Source organism: Sabethes cyaneus, chromosome 3 (assembly GCF_943734655.1).
Source record: "Sabethes cyaneus chromosome 3, idSabCyanKW18_F2, whole genome shotgun sequence".
Lineage (NCBI taxonomy): Eukaryota > Metazoa > Arthropoda > Insecta > Diptera > Culicidae > Sabethes > Sabethes cyaneus.
Genome location: NC_071355.1, coordinates 221,751,738 through 221,774,240, shown reverse-complemented (window position 1 = coordinate 221,774,240; position 22,503 = coordinate 221,751,738). Strand labels below are relative to the sequence as shown.

The 22,503-nt window shown below is 41.9% G+C and overlaps 1 protein-coding gene across 1 annotated transcript; it reads left to right on the top strand.

The window, feature by feature from the left end:
* Window positions 1–4,642: 4,642 nt before the first annotated feature.
* LOC128743924 (protein phosphatase 1B) lies at window positions 4,643–22,261 on the top strand. The gene is made up of 2 exons (XM_053840627.1): window positions 4,643–5,172; window positions 16,417–22,261. The coding sequence occupies exon 2, from the start codon at window positions 16,603–16,605 to the stop codon at window positions 17,710–17,712; it is 1,110 nt and encodes a 369-aa protein (XP_053696602.1). The 5' UTR covers window positions 4,643–5,172; window positions 16,417–16,602; the 3' UTR covers window positions 17,713–22,261.
* The last annotated feature ends 242 nt before the right edge of the window (window positions 22,262–22,503 follow it).

Sequence of the window (22,503 nt, the reverse complement as noted above, 5' to 3'; positions counted from 1 at the left end):
GAAAAAGGAGTATGAATTGGAAACTCGGGACGTGGAACTGTCGATCTCTCAACTTCCAAGGGAGCACTCGAATGCTCTCCGACGTATTGAAGAGCCGCAAGTTCGACGTCGTAGCGCTGCAAGAGGTGTGCTGGAAGAGCTCAACGGCACGTACATTCAGAGATGGACATACCATCTACCAGAGCTGCGGCAACACACACGAGCTGGGTACAGCTTTCATAGTGATGGGCGAGATGCGGAAACGGGTGATTGGGTGGTGGCCAATCAATCCTTGAATGTGCAGGTTGAGAATCAAGAGCTGATTCTTCAATATAAGCATCATCAACGTGCACAGCCTTCACCTCAGAAGTACTGATGACGACAAGGATGAATTCTACACGCAGTTGGAATACGACTGCTGTCCAAAACATGATATCAAGATCGTCATCGGGAATTTCAATGCTCAGGTCGGCCAGGAGGAGGAATACAAACCGGTGATTGGAAGGTTCAGTGCACACCAGCGGACCAATGAAATGGGCCTAAGACTTATCGACTTTGCCGCCTCCAAGAATATGGCCGTACGTAGTACCTTTTTCCAGCACAGAATCCATCACAAGTACACCTGGAGGTCACCAAATCAGACAGAATCACAGATCGACCACGTTTTGATCGACAGTCGGCACTTCTCAGACATTATCGACGTCAGATCTTATCGAAGCGCTAACGTTGACTCGGACCACTACCTAGTGATGGTTAAGATGCACCCAAGACTCTCCGTTGTGAACAACATTCGGTACCGACGCCAGCCTCGCTTAGATCTCGCGTGGCTGAAGCAGCCAGACGTCGCCGCAAACTACGCGTATTGCCGGAAGAGGACGAGCTGGACGAAACCCCTCTCGAGGACTGTTGGAACTCTATCAAAACAGCCATCAGCAGTGTAGCGGAGAGCTCCATCGGGCATGCGGCCCGGAATCAGCGGAACGATTGGTTTGACGATGAATGTAGGAGGGTGATGCATGCGGAGAACGCTGCGCGGGCGACCAAGATGCGCAGCGCCACACGTCAGAACGTGAAAAGACACAAACAGAAGAAAATGCAGCGAAACCAAATATTTCGGGAGAAAAAGCGCTACCTGGAAGAGCAGGAATATGCAGAGTTAGAGCGGCTGCATCGTTCTCAGGAAACGCGAAAGTTCTACCAGAAACTGAACGGATCCCGCAAAGGCTTCTGACGGACGATCGTGAGGTGACCGATAGGTGGAAGCAGCACTTCGACAAACACCTGAATGGCGCCCAGGCGGAGCACCATGGCGGCGGGAAAAGCGATTTCGACGGTGCAACAAACGGGGAAGAGGTGCCAGCCCCAACGATTAAGGAGGCCATCATACAGCTAAAGAACAACAAGTCAGCAGGAAAAGATGGTATCGGAGCGGAGCTTATTAAAATGGGACCAGAAAAGCTGGCCGTTTGTCTGCACCGACCGGAGGACAGCTACCGGAGGAATGGAAAGATGGGATTATCTGCCCGATATATAAAAAGGACGACAAGTTGGACTGTGAGAACTATCGAGCGATCGCCGTTCTCAATGCCGCCTATAAAGTGCTGTCCCAAATCATTTTCCGCCGTCTATCACCAATTGCGAATAGATTTGTGGGAACTTATCAAGCCGGCTTCGTCGAAAGTCGGTCTACAACGGATCAAATATTTACACTGCGGCAAATCCTCCAAAAGGGCCGTGAATACAGAGTTCCCACGCATCATTTATTCGTTGACTTCAAAGCCGTATATGATACCATCGACCGGAAAGAGCTATGGAAAATCATGTATGAGAACAGCTTCCCCAGGAATCTCATCAAACTGATTAAATCTACGATGGATGATACACAGTGCTGTGTTCGGATTTCGGGTGGATTGTCAAGTTCATTCGATTCACACAGAGGCCTTCGTCAAGGCGATGGTCTTTCATGCCTGCTGTTCAACATACCGCTACAAGGTGTTATGAACCGAGCGGATATCAACACGCGGACGATATTCAACAAATCTAGTCAATTCGTCTGCTTTGCCGATGACATGGATATTATCGGCAGAACATCTGTGGCGGTGGCTGAACAGTACACCAGACTAAAGCGCGAAGTAGAAAAGATGGGTTAAAGGTAAATACGTCTAAAACAAAGTACACGCTGGCCAGCGGAGCCGAGACCGAACGACACCGCTTGGGCAGTAGTATATTGATCGGCGGCGATGAGTTTGAGGTAGTCGATGAATTTGTCTACCTTGGCTCACTAGTAACGGCGGACAATGATACCAGCCGTGGGATTCGGAGGCGTATTATCAGCGGAAGTCGTGCTTACTGTGGGCTCCACAAGCAATTGCGGTCGAGCAGACTAAGTCCCCGTACAAAGTGCACCCTGTACAAGACGCTTATTAAACCAGTTGTTCTCTACGGGCATGAAACATGGACAATGCTCGAGGAGGACCTGCGGGTGCATCACGCATCTCGGTTAAGGGGCCGTGCACTAATTACGTAAGGCATAATGGGGGGAGGGGGTGTTCCACGAAATCTTACAAAATCTTATTTGGGGGGGAGGGGGGTTTAATCATTTCTTACGTAATATTTTCACACACGAAAAAATTATGAAAAATTTACATTTTTAATAGCAACTCATATTACTTGTTACAAAAAATTTCAAATTGATAAGTTGTGAAGTGTCGAAATCCTTCATACTGCAAGGAAAGGCATAGCAACCTGCTATGCAGTATTTTAGCCTTGCCCACTCAGGGAAACAACAGTTGGGCTACTTGTTCTTGAGCCATCTGATGTCATCGGTTTATGCTATCCAGCTTTCCACGAGCGATGAGGGTGGCTGATGGGTACAACTTTCTGAAGGGCACAGCTTGGTTTTGACATTCAATGCAGGAGCGGTTACTGCGGTTACTATGGAAACCACTACGGTTGTTTGCTGGTTGAGTGGAAAAATGTAAACATTGTTTAGTTTTCGCAGACCAGCCGAAGAGGAATTTAGTTATATGGAAGCGCAGTTTTGTAACTATTCTTTGCTGAAATATTGTCACATTGACCCAATGCAAAGACTATTTCACAAAATAATAGCTAAGAAAGCACAAAAATTCGATTCTCTTCAACTAAATTCCTCTTCGGCTGATCTGCGAAAACTAAACAATGTTTACCAATCACCAAACAACCGTAGTGGCATCTATAATAACCGCAGTAACCGCTTCTGCATTGAATGTCATAACCTAACTACGCCCTTCAGAAAGTTGTACCCATCAGCCACCCTCATCGCTCGTGGAAAGCTGGATTGCTCCAACATATTTCGTTGCAATTGCTTATCTCAATTTCGCAAGGCAGCCGCAAAATCCCTTATGCTATCACGAGAAACATTTTTATTTAAAAGTAGCTTATTCAACTAATGTATAGCTGTACTAATGCAACTAGTGCTAAGCTACTATACAACAAAAATGTTTCTTGGGATGTATTGTTCTTCTGTTCCTAAAGGTCTTGAATGCCGCATGTGACCAGAGTGGGGTCAGTATTTTGCTTCAAAGGAAACCGCGGGTGATCATTACAGATCTGTACATTAGACGCAACGGAGTGCCAATTCCAACATAAGACCATGTCGCGTGTTATCTAGACGAGGAAAAGAAGTTCTTTGTACGCTATTTGACGAGGACACGTGTTTAGACGATTTAGAGTGGATCAATGCGAATTAAGTGAACGCTAGTGAGTTTTTGAGCATACATCAACATTTATTGACAACCTCAATGCTGAAATACGTTCTGTTCGTGAGTGGGCCATAAAGGGATTTACAACAGATAATGGATATTGTTTTTTTTATTAATTTTTTTGAACTTTGGTTTTTATAAACTTGTTTAAACTTTGTTGACTGTTTCAATATTCTTTCAATGTCTAACTTTTTAAATAAAACTTGAGTTTTAATGTTTCAAAAAATCTTACTAAGATTTTTTATGGGGGGAGGGGGGATTGGCCAAAATCTTACAAAGTCTTATATAGGGGGGAGGGGGGGTTCAAAACTGAAGAAAAAGCCCTTACGTTATTATTGCACGGCCCCTAAACTAACAGCATTCAGTTTGAAGCACAGGTTAAAACTGTCCAGCATTACGACTTACGGGTCGATCTGTCAAACTGCCCGTAACGTTCATAAATTTCGGGTTCGAGTTAGCACGAACCCAGGTTAATTTATGAATTCCCTATTAGAAATTATATTTATGTGTGAACTGCCATAACAATTATGTTTCACATCCTATAGTTGAAAATTATGTGCTCTAGTACATATTTTTAATGGGGTCATAAATGTTATTCATGGCGATACAAATGATTACTATGTATACCTCACACGTATATGTTATTTGTCAGATCAAATTGCAAAAAATATGCAGTTTCACACATAAAGAGTATACGGAAATTTGCCTCGGTGTGCAAAATACAGCCGTCGCATCTTGCACAAAAGCCGCTGAAGATCACTGTGACGTTCGTGTGCGCAGAGAAACGTCAATTTTGCGCGCACGACGGCTGCTGTATTTTTTCGGTGTAGTGGTGTGACCCGTGTCCGTGTGAGGCCGAGAAACGTCAGCCGCCCAATTTGTATTTTGAGCGATTTTTACTTCGTATAAAAGTGCTACAATCTACAATACACACGATTTGGTCCGTACGACAGCAAACATCGTTTTTTCACCTAAATTTTAACCTGCTGTACTGTACACGTAAGAAAATACAGTGCATTTGATACAGTCCTTTCAATATTAGCCGAAAAGAGAAGAATTTTGGGTGCTATTTGTGCTGTGAAGTGCTTTTCTGTTATATCCTGTGACGCCGTGTCATAATATTCGCAATCGTCATACACGGGTAGAAACAGAACAGGGCCGAAAAAAGCTTGCACGCCAGCGAGATCAACAAATCTCCGAATTTATAATTAACAGTAGTCGCGAAAGAATTTTCGACTAGAGACCTTTGATACCGTTGCTCCTACAAAAATACTACCTGGAAGATTTTTGCATATTGACAGGGCTGATACAGAGAAAAAAACTTGGTCCCGTGGTTTATTTAGCGAAACTACGTTCTGATTATTAAGATATTCAGCGGATTTGCCATCCTAAGCGGAAGGATTACATTTTTTAAAGAGCGAAAAATTGACGAATTTCCAAATTGTGAAGGCAGGTACGTAAAATAAGATATTTAGATAATAGCTGGTTTGTTCAGACAAGTTCAGACATAGCCTTTGTTTGTTAACTGTATAATAAAGTGCTGGCTTGTCATCTTATTGATGAAGTTTAAATTGCTTCGACAAGTTAATTTTTTTGCTTCGAATTTTCGAAAACATTTTATTATTGTTTCTAAAGACGTCTTGTGAACCCTATAGAGTTGATCTCGTAGAATTTTTTAATTCTGCAAAGCAAAATCATTAAATCAAAGTCGTTTTACATCTATGAATATCGATAATTAAGCAGATATTTACCGTAACTTTGCGTTCAATACTAATTGTGAATTTGTAAATACAAAAATGTTGGCCAGGGCATCGACCCAATGATTGGAATAATTCTTGTTAATTAAATAGGTGATGTGGCGTTAATACAAAAAACACATGCAGCTGGTAATTTGGTGTAATCGATTGAATGCTTCAACAAGTTTGATGTGTTACGGAGTAATTTATAGTAAAAAGGTCAAGCATTCGCACCGGATTGCAAGGATAGCCGGTGCTCACTGGCTCTCGCCTGGTTGTTCCGCGTCAAAATAACCTTTGTGTAGATACCCTACGTGTTTAAACCCGTATACACATCACCAGCACTTATGAATGAATCGTGACTGCATTTACTCATGCATGTGTAAATACATAGAATAGAATCTCGTGACCAGTTGCACCATTAATGCGACAAAGCAAATAATCCAATAACAGTATGGTGCAATCGATCTTGACACTGCTTAGCCGAAGCGATAGTTATGGCAGTAAACATAGGAGTGCATTTTGCTGCTGTTAGGGTTGTTTTGTTCCGGTATCCAACGTTCTTACCGTGATATACCAATTAAGAATGGCTTTAGTTTACTGGATTTTATCATACAGAATAACACTTTTATACCATTTATTGTTTATGAAAGTGAATTGGATGCATTCAAAGCTGAAAAGCGGCAGTTTTCTGAAAATAAAAACTGTTCCATACAATTTTTTAATAAAATTTAAAATGTGCGTTGAAAGTATCTGATGAGTATCTAATCTAAAAGTAGTACATATATACCTAAATGGATAGAAATTTGCATAGTTGGATGTTATTCTGTTAATCTTAATAACTCTAACTCGAGTTAGAAAAGTCGATTTTTGTTATTAATTTAAGGTGAAACGGTACTGAATCCAACATGGCCGGATTAATCGAACCCATATCCTCTACAGAGACTATAGATTACAGAGGCGACAAGGTACTCAAAAACCGCTAGATTTTGAATCAAAACGGAAAGTACCATCACAAATAAAGGTAACTCTCCGTTATGATTCAATACCGTTTCACCTTAAGGTTCGAAATGAGTCATGAATCAAGATCAATTATTATCAATAGACGGCGCACCTTTAAATATACGAGGAAAAAAGAAACAAGTATGTACAAGTAGCACCATGTACTACGGATTTATTGTTGAGAATATCTTATCTAATGGAGATTAAGATTACCTGAGAAATAGAAAATATATTTTCCTCATTGATCGTAATCAAAATCTGACTGACGGCTTACTTATGCAAAATTAATATTTGAGTATTTCTAGGTATAGCGACTTATCTGTCGCTATAACATGTAACATTTACCTGAGCGGAGATTCTAAATTTGCACTTGGACAGCCCTGAGCAATAACAATAGTATGTTCTTAGAGTGATATACACCACGCCTTTAAATTCATTGAATAACGGGAATATTAGTATTTTAACTCTATACGTTATAAGGTCCCTCTTTGGCTTTTTGCTTATCCTTCTCTCATGGCTGTAAACCATACCATGAACCAATTCTATTTTATTTCTGAAAGATTAACATGTTGAAAATATGTATTTAGATAAATTCTAAAATTTGACAGTCACATTTATTTGTACCATGCACATCTAAAATAATTAGGGGCACAATGGGCACCCTAATGTCAAGGCTGATTTAAGCATTTAAAACAAGTCAGTTTGTGGGCCACAATAAGCACCCTTATAAACACATGTTTGGGAGGTGTATAGAAGTATAACAAGCACACACACACTCACGCACAACAATACATGCAAACACATACATACACACAGCGAAAGCTATATCAGGGAAAAGGAGCCAGATGCGTAAGGACACTGGTGCGAGTGGAATCAATGACTAAGTGACAGCAATTATAGACTAATATCAAATGTCTCGACTTGAAACAGAGAGCATGGCTCTAGCATCCTCGTCAACAGTCCAACGGGTACGTCTGTAGGGTTCTGTGCTGAATATTGTTTTTGCTGGTCTTTTATCCAGCATCCTCGCACCAATGACATCGATGACATCGATGTCGTCCGCAAACTCTAGGAGCATGTGAGATTTCGTGATGATGGTACCGTTTCTCCGCACGCGTGCCCTTCGAATAGCACATTTCAATGCAATGTTGAACAGCAAATTCGTCACCTTGCTTCCAGCCATCTAACGTCACAAACGAGTCCGATGTCTCGCCCGCAGTGGTTGAAGAATTCACGAAAAACTGAACATTTGAATCGATGAACGTCCCTCATGAACATACAATTATTCGCTTCTGCTGCCGATGATGCATTTATCGGCATACTTTATCACAAGTAAACATAAACATCGCAAGTGCGTTCAAAAATTGAATGTTGAACTTTGAACGCGGCTGATTTAATGGATATAATATACCCGGCAATGCCAGAAAGCCCATTCGAGTGACAACCGTTGTCCAGTTAACACTTGTTGTACGATCGCTCCGTAAAGTATAAAAATTTTGCTTTTCAATCCGCGTTCAAGGCCAATGAATTGTGTGCTTGGTGTGCTGTGCCGTTCGTTTCGACACAACACAAGTGAAGTTGCAGTTTTTTGCCTCCCGAATCTTTGTGCTACAGTGCCGTATATCGTATGCTATCGAAATAGCACAGCCCGACAAGCGGCATTGTAGTTTTCATTGTGTGCTGCCCCGAACACGTGCTAACCAGGACGCAACAGAAGCATCGATCGACATCAGTCGGTCCTGCTGTATTGTTTGCGCACAGCGTCACTTAGCCAGGAAGAGATCAACTCACCTACCAGGTGGTCTGGATTGCGTTTGGTGAAGTATTGAACTCTTTATATATTTATATTTTTTTTTTTTTTTTTTTGATTATTTGATAAATTGCTTTTCCGTTAAATTGACCCCCCCCTACATCCCAGTTTTTAAAGTACATGAGCGGTAGAGCTTATTGCTCCCGCTAAAATGGAAAACCTTAACGTCGCGATGTTCATCGACGTTGGAACGGACGAGGAGGAAATAGATGAGCTAGATATCTCACCGCCTAGTTCACCTCTTTTGAACTTACCGCTCAGTCCTCCAGTCTCGTCTGGTCCCCCAGCCCCGTCCGGCCTCCCAGCCTCGGACCTACAGGTTGCACAACGGATTAAGGCTTATCCGGATGACTCGAAGGGGCCGTTTATTGTTTTCTTCCGGCCCAAAACGAAACCTTTGAACATTTTACAAATTGGCAAAGACCTGGCAAAACAGTTTTCGGACGTAACCGAGATAACAAAGGTGAGACCGAATAAACTGCGAGTTGCCGTGAAAAGCTTGAAGCAAGCAAACGCAATTGCTAGCTGCGAGCTTTTCACGAGAGAGTATCGCGTGTACATCCCTGCCAAGGATGTAGAGATTGACGGTGTAGTTACCGATGGGAACCTCACCGTCGAATACATTTTGGAGCATGGCGTTGGCTGTTTCAAGAACTCCATGCTGCAAAAGGTAAAGGTACTGGACTGCAAGCAATTGCATTCAGCGTCGATCGAAAACGGGAAGAAAATATTCTGCCCTTCGGAATCCTTTCGGGTAACTTTCGCCGGATCTGCATTGCCAAACTACATCCTTCTGGATAGGGTTCGTCTGCCTGTACGCCTGTTCGTACCGCGGGTCATGAACTGCCAGAACTGCAAGCAGTTGGGTCATACAGCCTCCTACTGTTGCAATAAGGCACGCTGTAGCAAATGTGGCGGCAATCATGTGGAGAACGCTTGTAATGAGGACACTGAGAAGTGTCCTTACTGCGAGGGAACCCCACATGATCTCGCGGCATGTCCCACGTACAAACAGCGCGAGGAAAAAATTAAACGCTCCCTTAGGGAACGTTCCAAGCGCTCTTTTGCAGAAATGCTCAAGAAAGCCGAGCCATTGACCAACGAAAATATTTATTCCTTTTTGCCAACCGACGAGGGTACTTCTGACGAACCCCTCGAAGGATGTTCTTATGCCATGCAAGAAAGCTCTAGGAAGAGGAAAACAATTAACTCTCCTCGACTTACTCGCAAAGGACTTAAGATATCCCCGAGCGGAATGGAAAATACATCAAACTCGAAGAAAAGCGGTGAAAAAAATCCGAAGCAGGTACCTCCAGGGTTGCAAAATTTGAGATCAAACCAGGAGTACCCACCGCTTTCTGGTGCACCAAAAACCCCTGGCACATCCAACTTACACTCAGAGATCAAATCGGGAAAGGGATTTTTGAAGTTCTCTGACATTGTGGACTGGATATTTCAAACCTTCAACATCTCGGATCCACTCAAAAGCTTTCTACTTGCCTTTCTTCCCACAGTTAAGACATTTTTGAAGCAACTAACTGCACAATGGCCCCTCCTCTCAGCTATCGTATCCTTCGATGACTAATACGTCGAAAAATGCTGAGAACTCTATCGCTGTGTTACAGTGGAATTGCAGAAGTATCATCCCCAAATTCGACCTTCTCAAACAATTATTAAATATTTCTAACTGTGACGTATTCGCGCTCTGTGAAACTTTTCTCAATTCAAGTAATGATCTCAACTTCCACGATTTTAACGTCATCCGACGAGACCGAGGATCACATGGTGGAGGAGTACTTCTAGGGATCAAAAAGTGCTATTCGTTCTTCCGAATAGATCTCCCCTCGTTCTCGAATATAGAAGTCGTTGCCATTCATGCTAAAATAAAAGGAAAAGACCTTTGTATCGCTTCGATATATATCCCTCCATCGGTGCGGATTGAGCAGAAGCAACTTTCTGATATTGCAGAATTGCTTCCCGCACCCTTGCTAATTCTGGGAGATTTCAATTCCCATTGCACTCAATGGGGGTCGTTATACGACGACAACCGATCCTCCCTAATTAATAACCTGATTGACGACTTCGATATGGCACTTCTAAACACTGGGGAAGCGACACGTATACCTAATCCTCCAGCCCGCGCCAGCGTACTGGATCTATCTCTCTGTTCAACATCACTAGCGTTAGATTGCAAGTGGAAGGTAATCAATGATCCCCACGGTAGTGATCATCTGCCAATCCTTATATCAATTACTAATGGCTACCCACCCGTGCATTCAATCAATGTTACATATGACCTCACACGCAATATCGATTGGAAACGCTACGCGGCCGTAATTTCAGAAAACATCGAATCGCGCGATGAACTTCCTCCGGAGGAAGATTACGGCTTTATTACTGGCTTGATCCTCGACGCCGCGACTCAAGCTCAGACGAAACCGACACCCGGGAAAACGTTCAACCGGCGATCTTCCACCATTTGGTGGGACAAAGAGTGCTCTGAACTGTACGCGCAAAAGTCCTTGGCGTATAAGGACTTTCGAAAACACGGTTCGATAGATCTGCTTAGGAAGTACGAGGTACTTGAGAGACAGATGAAGAGTTTGATGAAAGCGAAAAAACGCGGATATTGGCGTCGGTTCGTGAGCGGTTTGTCGAGAGAAACAGCGATGAGCACTCTTTGGAGCACCGCTCGACGCATGCGGAACCGTAACGTTTCAAACGAAAGTGCGGAGTACTCTAACCGATGGATTCTCGACTTTGCCAAGAAGGTCTGTCCGGACTCTGTCCCGGCTCAGAGATCTTTTCGCGACGCGTCCCCTTCGATTGCAAATGAACCTCCGTTTATAATGGTAGAATTTTCTATAGCTCTCCTTTCTTGCAACAATACTGCTCCAGGGTTAGACAGAATCAAATTCAACTTGTTGAAGAATCTGCCTGACCCTGCCAAAAGACGCTTGTTGAACCTGTTCAATAAGTTTCTCGAGCTGAATATTGTTCCGCAAGACTGGAGGCAAGTGAAAGTAATCGCCATTCAAAAACCCGGGAAACCAGCCTCCGATCATAATTCTTATAGGCCGATTGCGATGCTTTCCTGTATCCGAAAGTTAATGGAGAAAATGATCCTCCTTCGCCTGGATAAATGGGTCGAAGAGAATGGCTTACTTTCAAATACCCAATTTGGCTTCCGCAGGGGCAAAGGAACAAACGATTGCTTAGCGTTGCTGTCTACTGAGATTCAACTCGCCTACGCTCAGAAGGAGCAAATGGCATCCGTCTTTTTGGACATTAAAGGGGCCTTTGACTCTGTCTCCGTAGAAGTTTTGACCGAGAAACTTCACTTGCAGGGTCTCTCACCGGTTATGAATAATTTTTTGCTCAATCTGTTGTCGGAAAAACGCATGAGTTTTACACATGATGATTTGACAACATCTCGAATTAGCTACATGGGTCTTCCCCAGGGCTCATGTCTAAGTCCTCTTCTGTATAACTTTTATGTTAACGATATTGATAGTTGTCTCGAAGAGTCATGCACGTTAAAGCAACTTGCAGATGATAGCGTTGTTTCCATTACAGGATCCACGGCTAACGATTTGCAAGGACCCTTGCAAGATACTTTGGACAATTTGTCCGATTGGGCGTTAAAGCTGGGTATCGAATTCTCCCCGGAAAAATCAGAGTTGGTCGTTTTTTCTAGGAAGCATGATCCAGCACAACTTCAGCTCCTACTTATGGGTAAAACGATCGCTCAGGTACTAGTTTACAAATATCTCGGTATCTGGTTCGATTCCAAATGCACTTGGGCATGCCATTTTAGGTATCTGATTCAAAAATGCCAACAGAGGATAAATTTTCTTCGTACAATTACCGGAACTTGGTGGGGAGCTCACCCAGGAGATCTTACAAGGCTATACCAAACAACGATATTATCTGTTCTTGAATATGGGTGTTTTTGCTTTCGATCCGCCGCTAATACGCATATTATCAAGTTAGAAAGAATACAATACCGTTGTCTGCGTATTGCCTTAGGCTGCATGCAATCGACCCATACGATGAGTCTCGAAGTTCTGGCGGGGATTCTACCGTTGAAGAATCGATTTTGGGAATTATCCTATCGTTTACTCATTCGATGTGAGATTATGAACCCATTAGTAATTGATAATTTTGAAAAGCTGGTTGAACTTCAATTTCAATCTAGATTTATGATTATATATTTTGACTACATGGCTCAAGATATCAACCCTTCTCAGTATACTCCCATGAGTGTCGCATCACTAGATACATGGAACTCTGCTATATTCTTCGACACCACCATGAAAGAAGAAACTTTCGGTATCCCGGATCAACTGCGATCGCAAGAGATCCCCAAAATTTTCTTCAACAAATTTAAAAATGTTAGTTGCGATAAGATGTTCTACACTGACGGATCCTTCCTCGACGAGTCCACTGGCTTCGGTGTCTTCAACGAAAATTTTACTGCCTCCTACAAACTCGATGCTCCTGCTTCCGTGTATGTCGCAGAACTTGCTGCAATTCAATACTCCCTTGGAATCATCGAAACTATGCCCACAGACCACTACTTCATCTTCACAGATAGTCTCAGTGCCATTGAGGCTCTGCGATCGATGAAGATGGTAAAGCACTCCCCGTATTTCCTGGGGAAAATACGGGAGCTATTTAGTGCTTTAACTGATAAAAATTTTAAGGTTACCTTAGCCTGGGTCCCTTCTCATTGCTCCATTCCGGGTAATGAGAAGGCTGATTCTTTAGCTAAGGTGGGTGCAATTGATGGCATTATTTTCGATAGACCAATTGCTTATAACGAATTTTATAGTACCTTGCGTCAGAGGTCGCTCATTTGTTGGCAAACATCATGGAATATAGATGAATTGGGACGATGGCTACATTCCATCATTCCTAAGGTATCGACGAAAGCATGGTTCAAGGGATTGAATGTGAGTAGAGATTTCATTCGCGTGATGTCTAGACTTATGTCCAATCACTACACGTTAAACACGCATCTCTTTCGTATTGGGCTTGCAGAGAGTAACCACTGTGTTTGCGGCGATGGCTTCCACGACATCGAGCATGTTGTTTGGTCGTGTGCCGAATTCTGTGATGCTAGGTCTAAGCTAACTGATTCCCTTCGGGCCCGAGGAAGACAACCTAACGTCCCTGTACGAGATATTCTGGGTAGCCGAGATCTCCAGTATATGAATCTCATATACGCATTCCTAAAAAATGCTGACATAAAGATTTAAAATAAAATTCTACATTTAATTCCCAGACTACTCGTCCTACACCCCAATGTGACAGTAACATGTACTGGAGACAGCAGACATGGTCCAAAGACAGTAAAACGCCAGTATCAAACAACGCCAGTACGACTGCGATACCACACACTGCAATGTAGTTGCACCTTTGCAAACGACGCAAGTACAAATGAAATCCCTAATCCATCCCTCCTAGCCCCTATATATTAAGAAAACTGTGTAAACCTACTAACCCCAGTAAATCGGGTGTATCGATCATACCTCCTAACATAGGTTATAAGCAAAGCTCACAATTATAACATTCCTATAAAAGACTTACGGCTCCTCTAAGCTACCGCAAACGAGCCAAATCAAATAAACGAGTTAAAAAAAAAAAAAAAAAAAAATGCCAGAAAGTGTCCTAAATAGTATTACCGTGAATAGAGAATAGTTTAAAGTAGTGTTAGTGGCTTTTGAAGCAACAGAACGTTTTATTTCGCACTTTTGCGTTGTATACGATTTTCGTATATTTAGCGATGCTATGAATCGTGAATGTATGCGGCTCATTCGATATGGCGAGTTGAACCATTCATTTTGGTCAATTTGGGGTGATAAAATTGCTTGCCGATGCTTGGTGTATATATTCAATTTGCGAATTCTCCAACCTATGCTCACCTATGAATCATCAACGGTAGCTCGTATCAGCCTAATCAGTTTTGTTGGAAAATTATGTTCAAGCATAATCTGTCACAGCTTATTTCGTTCGCACTGGTATCGCACTGGTATCCGCCAGCCAAGGTTTCCTGCAACCACCTCAGTCAGAGAATCAGGATGCGGCAGAGAATTGTGTATGCAGAATTGAGGAGCGTAATGCCTCGAGAATTGCTGCATTTGAGTCGATGTCCCTTTTAGGTGGTTCCTTCTCAGTCCATACCTTGTATAACCTGATAATTTACATAATACAGCCATTCGCTCCCGACTTTCAAAAGTTCGGCAGGGATACTATCCTTTTCAGCTGCGTCAAACCACTCAATGTAAGTGGCTGCAACAGGAGTACCCAACACTTCTCGCGCTATAGTGCTGATCGCGCCGTGGATGTCCCTCTACTGCTCGTTCAGGTTCTCTCCAAGTTGTTCACCGATCCGCTTATCAGTTTTCCAAGAGTACTCTGCAGCAACTCTCCCCATATAACCGCTGAATGTTCAGTCATATCTGCATTGGTTTCGATTTGAATACATTGGATAATCGCGCGCGAATCGCTTACTACGAGACAGTGGTCCGAATCGACGTTTGGTCCCCGGAAGGATCGTACGTATGCGACATCAGAAAATTGCCCATCAACCAGAACGTGGTTGATCTGAGAGCAGGCCTCTCCAATAAGGTGTTTCCAGGTGTCTTCCAAATGTTCCGTCGTGCAAAATAAATACAATCAGATAGCCATTCCTTTGGCTGCAGCGAAGTTGATTAGCCTCGGGCTATTGTCATTTGTGATGCAGAAATTTAAAAGTAACTCTTAAGGGATAGAAAAAGTACCAATCGTCTATTTGTATTGTGCTCTATTGTTTGTCTACTGGGTATCGCTTACCTGGAAAATCTGGAAATTTCAAAGAAATTTGTTTCAACCTGGAAAAGTCAGGAAATTATAGGGAATTTTATTTGAAGTCAGGGATTTTTGTCATCGCAAGACCAGAAAAGTGATGGCTTCGCAAGAAAAACATTTCATGTTTATTTTGTATGGGTTTAAAACTCTGGGAGCGGAAACTGTGAGCGGCAGAGCCGATCCCGATCGCGAACCCGAAGTTGTGACACTAGGTGCAAGAGACCATGTTACGAATAAATAGAACGAACTGCAGCTGCTTTACTTAATTCGTCGTTGAGTCATTTTTAGTTAAGATTTTTTATAATCCTGAGGAACAAATAATTCCCCAAATTTTAAAAACCACAAAATATTCGGTCGGACAAATCGAGTTTGGTATCAGAAAATGTCTTCAAATTATATTCTAAACTAAAGTACTCATTTAGTAACATGTGACAAAATACAACAGTGCGAATAACAGTGAGTTAAACAAACTGCTTTTCTTCGTATAGTTGTCCGACTGTGAGTAACTGCAGGTAAAACACTAACATATACATCATACACCTTTTTAACGGTTTAATATACGGCGCTCAAGTGTTAAGTTTGAATAACTTTCGCATAAATCGTCCGATTTTCAGTAACTTGATTTCGTTTGATAGATCTGAACAGTAATTTTCAAATAATAATAAACCGTAGAATGTTTTTCAGTGAACTAATACTCATGTGTGACAAATATGTGTTTTAAACTCTTTTTTTTTTTTACATTGCTTTATGAAACCCAATTATCATGATATTTGTGCTTTAAATTCAATTGCAACCTAGCCGTTTCATTCGATACTAAATGCATCAAAATCGGTCTAGCCATCTCTGAAAAAATGTGCGAACACACACACACACACACACACACACACACACACACACACACACACACACACACACACACACACACACACACACACACACACACACACACACACACACACACACACACACACACACGCACACTTGGTCCGCTAGATCTCCCTTCGAAATTCGGAGTTTAGAGTGATTTCAATACCTTTCTACTATATATTTATATAGTAAAAAGGCAAAAAAAACCTTGCTAACTAAAGGGCGACTGGTGAACTCGATGCCAGCTTTTCCAGCTCAGCTGAGGTCATCTCTATTTCGGTGTATTTCCCGTTGGTTGATCACGGCTCGGCAGTGAATGGCAGCTTTGAGACTACAGCACAGAGAGGGATTAACGGGGAGCTGTATCTTATCAAAAACCGAACACTAAATTTCTACCGCTTTTATTTACTTTTTTTCCTATCACACGCAGATTGCGCTCAGCTGATTGCTCCTGGTGGACACGATTCGTGGAACAATAAAAAGGTGCGCGCACACTGTTTGGAGGTGGGAAGAGGTGTTTGGTTGACAACCAGCCGCGACAGTCGGTAGGAGGAAGTGAGTGGCCAATGTTGATACTGGTGTGAGAAAAGCAGACCACAGTCGAAAAGCTTACGAGATGGGTGCGTTTCTGGAGAAACCGATGACAGCGAAACACAACGAACATGGTGAAGGGAACGGTTTACGGTACGGTGTCGGTTCAATGCAAGGATGGCGATGCGAAATGGAAGATGCACATTATTCAAAAACGGGACTAGGTGAAGGTTTAGACGATTGGAACTATTTCGCGGTTTTCGATGGACATGCTGGTCACAAAGTTGCTGATCATTGTGCCAAAAACTTGCTACAGTCTATTATCCGAACACAAGAATTTAGCAATAACGATATCACCAGAGGCATACATGCTGGCTTCCTTAAACTGGACGAAACGATGCGAGACATACCGGAGCTAGCCTCTGGAGCAGACAAGTCCGGCACAACTGCTGTCTGTGCTTTTATCTCGGGACAAAGCGTCTACGTTGCTAATTGCGGTGATTCGCGAGCTGTTCTCTGTCGTAATAGCGCACCTATTTTTTCGACTCAAGACCACAAACCTATACTGCCAGGAGAAAAACAGCGCATTGTGAATGCTGGTGGTTCGGTAATGATTCAAAGGGTAAACGGCAGCCTGGCTGTTTCCCGAGCACTTGGAGATTACGATTTTAAAAGTGCCCAGGGTATAGATCCGTGCAAGCAGCTGGTTTCGCCAGAGCCTGAAATATTCTGTCTAGATCGGGACCCAACCGATGAATTTTTGGTGCTTGCCTGCGATGGTGTGTGGGATGTTATGAGCAATGCCAATCTCTGCCAGTTTATACACAGTCGAATGCAAATTTCGGACAACTTGGAAGACATAACAAACCAGGTTATCGACACCTGTCTGCACAAGGGAAGCCGTGACAATATGAGCATAATTATCATTGCATTCCCGGGTGCCCCTGGGGTGAGTGAAGATGCTTTGAAAAAGGAGGAAAAACTAGAAGCAGCATTGCGTACAAAGATCGAAGAGATTATCACCGAAATGGGCCCAAACGTAGAGTACGGATTACTGCTGAAACAACTCAGCGAACAACACATTCCGGATTTGCCACCTGGCGGTGGACTAGACGCCAAATGTTCATACGTGTCAAAGGTATTCAAAGAGCTCTGCCCTAAGCTGGCAGATACCTCCGAGGTCGGCTGCTATTGAGACAACGGTTTGCTGTGGGAGACACGCGCCCGTGCTGAAGCGCGGCTGGTCAGGTTGCGACGCGAACAACAGACCGGGCATGCATCACCTGGCATGGAGCACGAAGAGTTTTTAACGGAAATAACTGAAAACCACATTCATGTATAGAAGAAACAGAAGCGAGCAATCGCGAACTTTTTTGCGCGAGCGTGAGAGTATGAAAGTATGCGAAACAGATAAAGAGAGACAAACAGAAAAATGGTGAAAAAAATAACCGAGAAATCATGAGGTACATATTATAAACAATATTACATGCATAATCAAATTTTTAGATTGGTCGTACGTTTATTTTTTTTTTTTACTTTTTTGGAAGAGTGACTCATTAGAATAACTGTAAAAAAAAGTTTACTATAGCTAACAACCAGAGATAGCATAACAAAATGAAGAAAAGGAATATATGACAGTCATCCAAAGTTTTAAGACATTTATTCGATGAATTGTTGGACGATATAGTTATAAGATGGTTGACTGGCTCTGAGAAAGTGTTCGATAATTTGTTTACTCAATAGTTGGTATACATAAATTTTGTTGTCATCAATAATTTACCTTCAGCGTTAATGTAAACAATGTATTGGGAATTGGTAATTCTGGTTTAGTGGCTAATAAAAGCTGCAAATTTCAGCCATTTTAATTTGTTTATTTATTTGTACATCAACAGGCCTTGTGGCCCAAATGATAATTTAACCTAAAAACTACGCGCTATTGAAAAAAAGCGATTTTTCAGCACGTTACGGCTGACGTCAAATTCGAAGCTGGTGTAAAAGCGGTTAAAATGGCGTTGGAGACCGGTAATCGTGCTGAAGCTGCTGTAGTTAGTCCGTCGATTCGGCACGTGTAAAAAGTGGCTATTGCGTAATGTACGACTCCGGACGTGAATATCAAGGTTTTGCAATATATACGGGCAATCCACCCGTGAGGTCAATAAATCGGAAACAATTGTTGCTCTATTTACATCGCGACGAACATGAAGGGGGTCTAGGTCGATGAGCTTACAGCGTTGTTCGTAGCTTGGCAGCTGGAAAGGGTTATTCCACGGAAGTTTCCGAAGAGCAAAACGAATGAATCTCCGCTGCACTGACTCGATTCGGCTAACTCCATTTTGATAGTATGGGCTCCAAACTGGAGCACAGTATTCAAGGTTGGAGCGGACTAATGCACAATAAAGAGCTTTCAAGCAGTAAACATCGTTGAAGTTCTTGCCGATGCGCATAATGAATCCGAGGTTTCTGCAGGCTTTGTCCACGATGTACGCGATGTGCTGTTTGAATGTAAGTTTAGAGTCGAGCAGTATCCCCAGATCCTTGACGCAGTTTTCACGACGTAATGGCGTATTTGACAGCTTGTAGTCAAAAGCGAACGGGCTCAGCTTTCTGGAAAATGTGATGAAAATGTGAGCCAGTTTAATAGTTGCTCATACCAGTCAAATTTTTATGGGATGCCATTTTGGACCAAATCCAACACAGACTAATTAACCCAATGTTTGCACATTGTTATTTAGGCGACAAAAGCGATTAGTTTACATATGTTCTTCAGGAAAAATATTCTTCGAAATAAATTTTTGACATAGTCCTAATTCAATTTTGTCGTTTTTTTGGGATTAGATTTGTATAGCAGACAAACAAGAAGCGATTGGACCCAGATAGGATACAAGGATGTAGAGGTCCAGAAAAACATTACACAAACACAAGCATTTTGCTATTTTTCCCGGTTCGTGGATATGTTCTATTAGCATGATAAATGTCACTGTACCCTCCGTTACTCGCGCTATTGCATTTTGTACAGCGCCTGTGAAACGTTAACTTTGTCTCGGTATATATCGGGATATTGGCAATAAAAAAAATTACTGTTTTCAGCAAAGTTGGTCCGCAGACCAAGATCTGTCAATCGGTGGACAAAGTTTCATAAATTTTTCACCACCACTTCTTATTTGACCCTTATTTATCGACAAAGACTTTGCGGGCGGCTATTAGAGTACAAGACAGTGCAGTATGGCTTGACCAGGTCGAAAGAGATTTGTAACTTCTGGCGACGAGTGGCCCAATATCAATGGAGACGACTACTTGAAACTGCACGAGCAACTCCGGCTCTATGCTGGTGACGACGATGACTTTCTAACATTCCCTGTAAAGACCCAAACAGAATTCTGCGTCAACCCATCCGTCAGCGTCAATTTGACAATAAACCCATGGGAAAACTGTCAAAATAACGCTGACGGGCGCTTTGACGCAGCATTCCGTTTGGCGCTTAAATCGTGAATAGTATGACACCAAGGCTCTTCATTTCTTCATTTCTTTCACAATTAGTATCGCATTAAACTGTAGGAATTCGGAAAAAATTGGACACACAAAACAAGTTGTATTTTTTCCTGTTTTAACCACAATTTCTCCAATTCAAGTTCACAATGTTGTCTCATAATGTTCCCAAAAAATTCCGATAGAACGAAGTTCCGGAGTATCTAGAGGGTTATGCTCTTTAGCTATGTACGAAGACAACATTGGTGTTTTTGACCCAGCCGAAGATACAGTCTGAGTTTGTTAATTCAGTCACGACTTTACTCCAACTAGCGAATCGGGTTGTTCGCTAATTGAACCGATTTACAGTTGATAGCGGTTTCGAAACGATAGAATTTTGCCATTTAAGTGCTTTGCAGTTTAGTTAGAACATGACCCAACTGACGAACAGCCCAATTAACGAGCTCGTGAGATATCAATAAGACTAAAAACCGCTTTTGGAGCCATTCGTCTTAATAGATTTTTCCGTTGACAGTCCTTGCTGTGAAAAACGGTTGACTCATTTTGTCACATCCGCAGATCGCTTACCAAAATTCCTTCGTACACTCTCAGGAACAACTTAGAGGTGGTAACATTGTATTCCTGTCCCGGCATTTGTCTGGTGTCGGCATTGATGAACGTTTCATCATCCATCAAAATGCAGAACGGTTTTGTGAACCACTTTCCTGTACAGTGTGCTTGTGCGAGTTTTGGTCACCGTGGTCTGTTTATCATTCCGGTTCGGTATTATTATTAGGAAAAACCATCAGGAGTAAACAAAATCGAACCTAATTATACATACATATGTAAACTAAGAACCTCAAGAGCCAGAACAAACAATCCCAGAACTGCTTTCAGCTTTTTGTCCCTAATATAACCATTGCGACGATTCGGGTGAATGGTGGGTCTCACTTTACAAGAACATGCCAATCGTATCATGGCACTCGTAATTACTCGGGATCAAAAAGCAGAATGTCTCAAAAACTAGAAAAAAATCTGGATCTGTGTCATCTTCGTTCGTACAACATATTTGGGTAAATATTTTCATAAATCGCTACAGAAATATCAGCCTCGTCAGATTCAAATATACGTACCTATAATAGCATCATTACACATTCACTCAAAGACAGGATCATAAAAAAACACTGCATATTGGAAAACATTGGAGACATGGTATAGTATCGACAAAAAAAAGATGAAAGCAACTGAAAAGATTAACAATATAAAGTTTTATAATCATTCATCTCCCATACACTAGACAGATCACTGAAATGATGAATTCACGAACAAACGGAAAAATACCTAATCAGCCTACTTAAAAAAATAAGAGCTTCACTTGGGTAACAAAAATTCAAACCGAAAAACGTTCGAGAATAATGTGTAGGTTATTTTACGTTTAGATATTTTTAAGCTTAAGTAGATTCAATTTTGGCAGTCCCAACGAAACGAGTGATTTTTGACAGGCAAATATTATATTTTTTTGGTTTCCTGCGCACTAACCACTTGTCGAACGGTGGTACGATCAATTAGAATGCCCATACTGGATTTTTTTTGACCAGAGAGACAAAAGTTAGTTGCAGTTTTTGCCATAGTTGATCGTAACTTGCGTGTAAACAAATACGACTTACATATCTCAACATTGGTTACTAGCAAGGTTTAATATAGCCGTTGGTCTACATACATACGTAGCTAACTGAGCCCAATTTCCACAATTGAGTTATGTGATCTGGTTAAGTGTAAATGGATCTTCAAGAATGATTATTTTCAGGAATGATGTGTTATTTGTTCCATTGTAATTACATACCACCTATATAGGTTTAACATCGATTTACTTAACTTTGGATTACATACAAACACATTTAGATGCGCCCATACGTGGTGAACACTAAACGGAATACTGGTTATAGTAAGGAAAAATAGAAATTAAAAAACGAGATGAATGCCTGACGCTTGAGAATATCTTCAACACTCCATAGCGTAAGTTTAATTTATGTCGCCCATATAAATTATTGGAAAGAGTAGATCACGGCAACGAATAGAACACTGAGCCGTTGCAAGAACAATAGGTATACAATGTTAAACTATTGGCCATACTTACGGCAAAGAAACAGATAGACGGTTCGATGGGGGTGAATATATTGAACCATTTCCAGTATCGAACAAATGCCACATAAGATGGTCATGGTATTTATTAAGGGCAACCCAAAACAAACCTGTAAATGGACAAGCTGAACAAATAGAGTTGGTGTTTTATTACTAGTTGGATTTAATTTGTTTGATGACATTTCTTAGTTTAATGTACTCTTTTTCTTTTCAAAATTTCAGTCGTTTAGTTCAGTTATAAAAACGAAGTGGAGAAGCGCTCATCGTTGTGGAGAAATCTGTCTGTGACTCGATGACTCACTCAAAACAAACCGTTACCTATCAAACATTCTCTCACTTGATTTCATCTACGAGTGCAAAATCTACTTGAGACCCATTG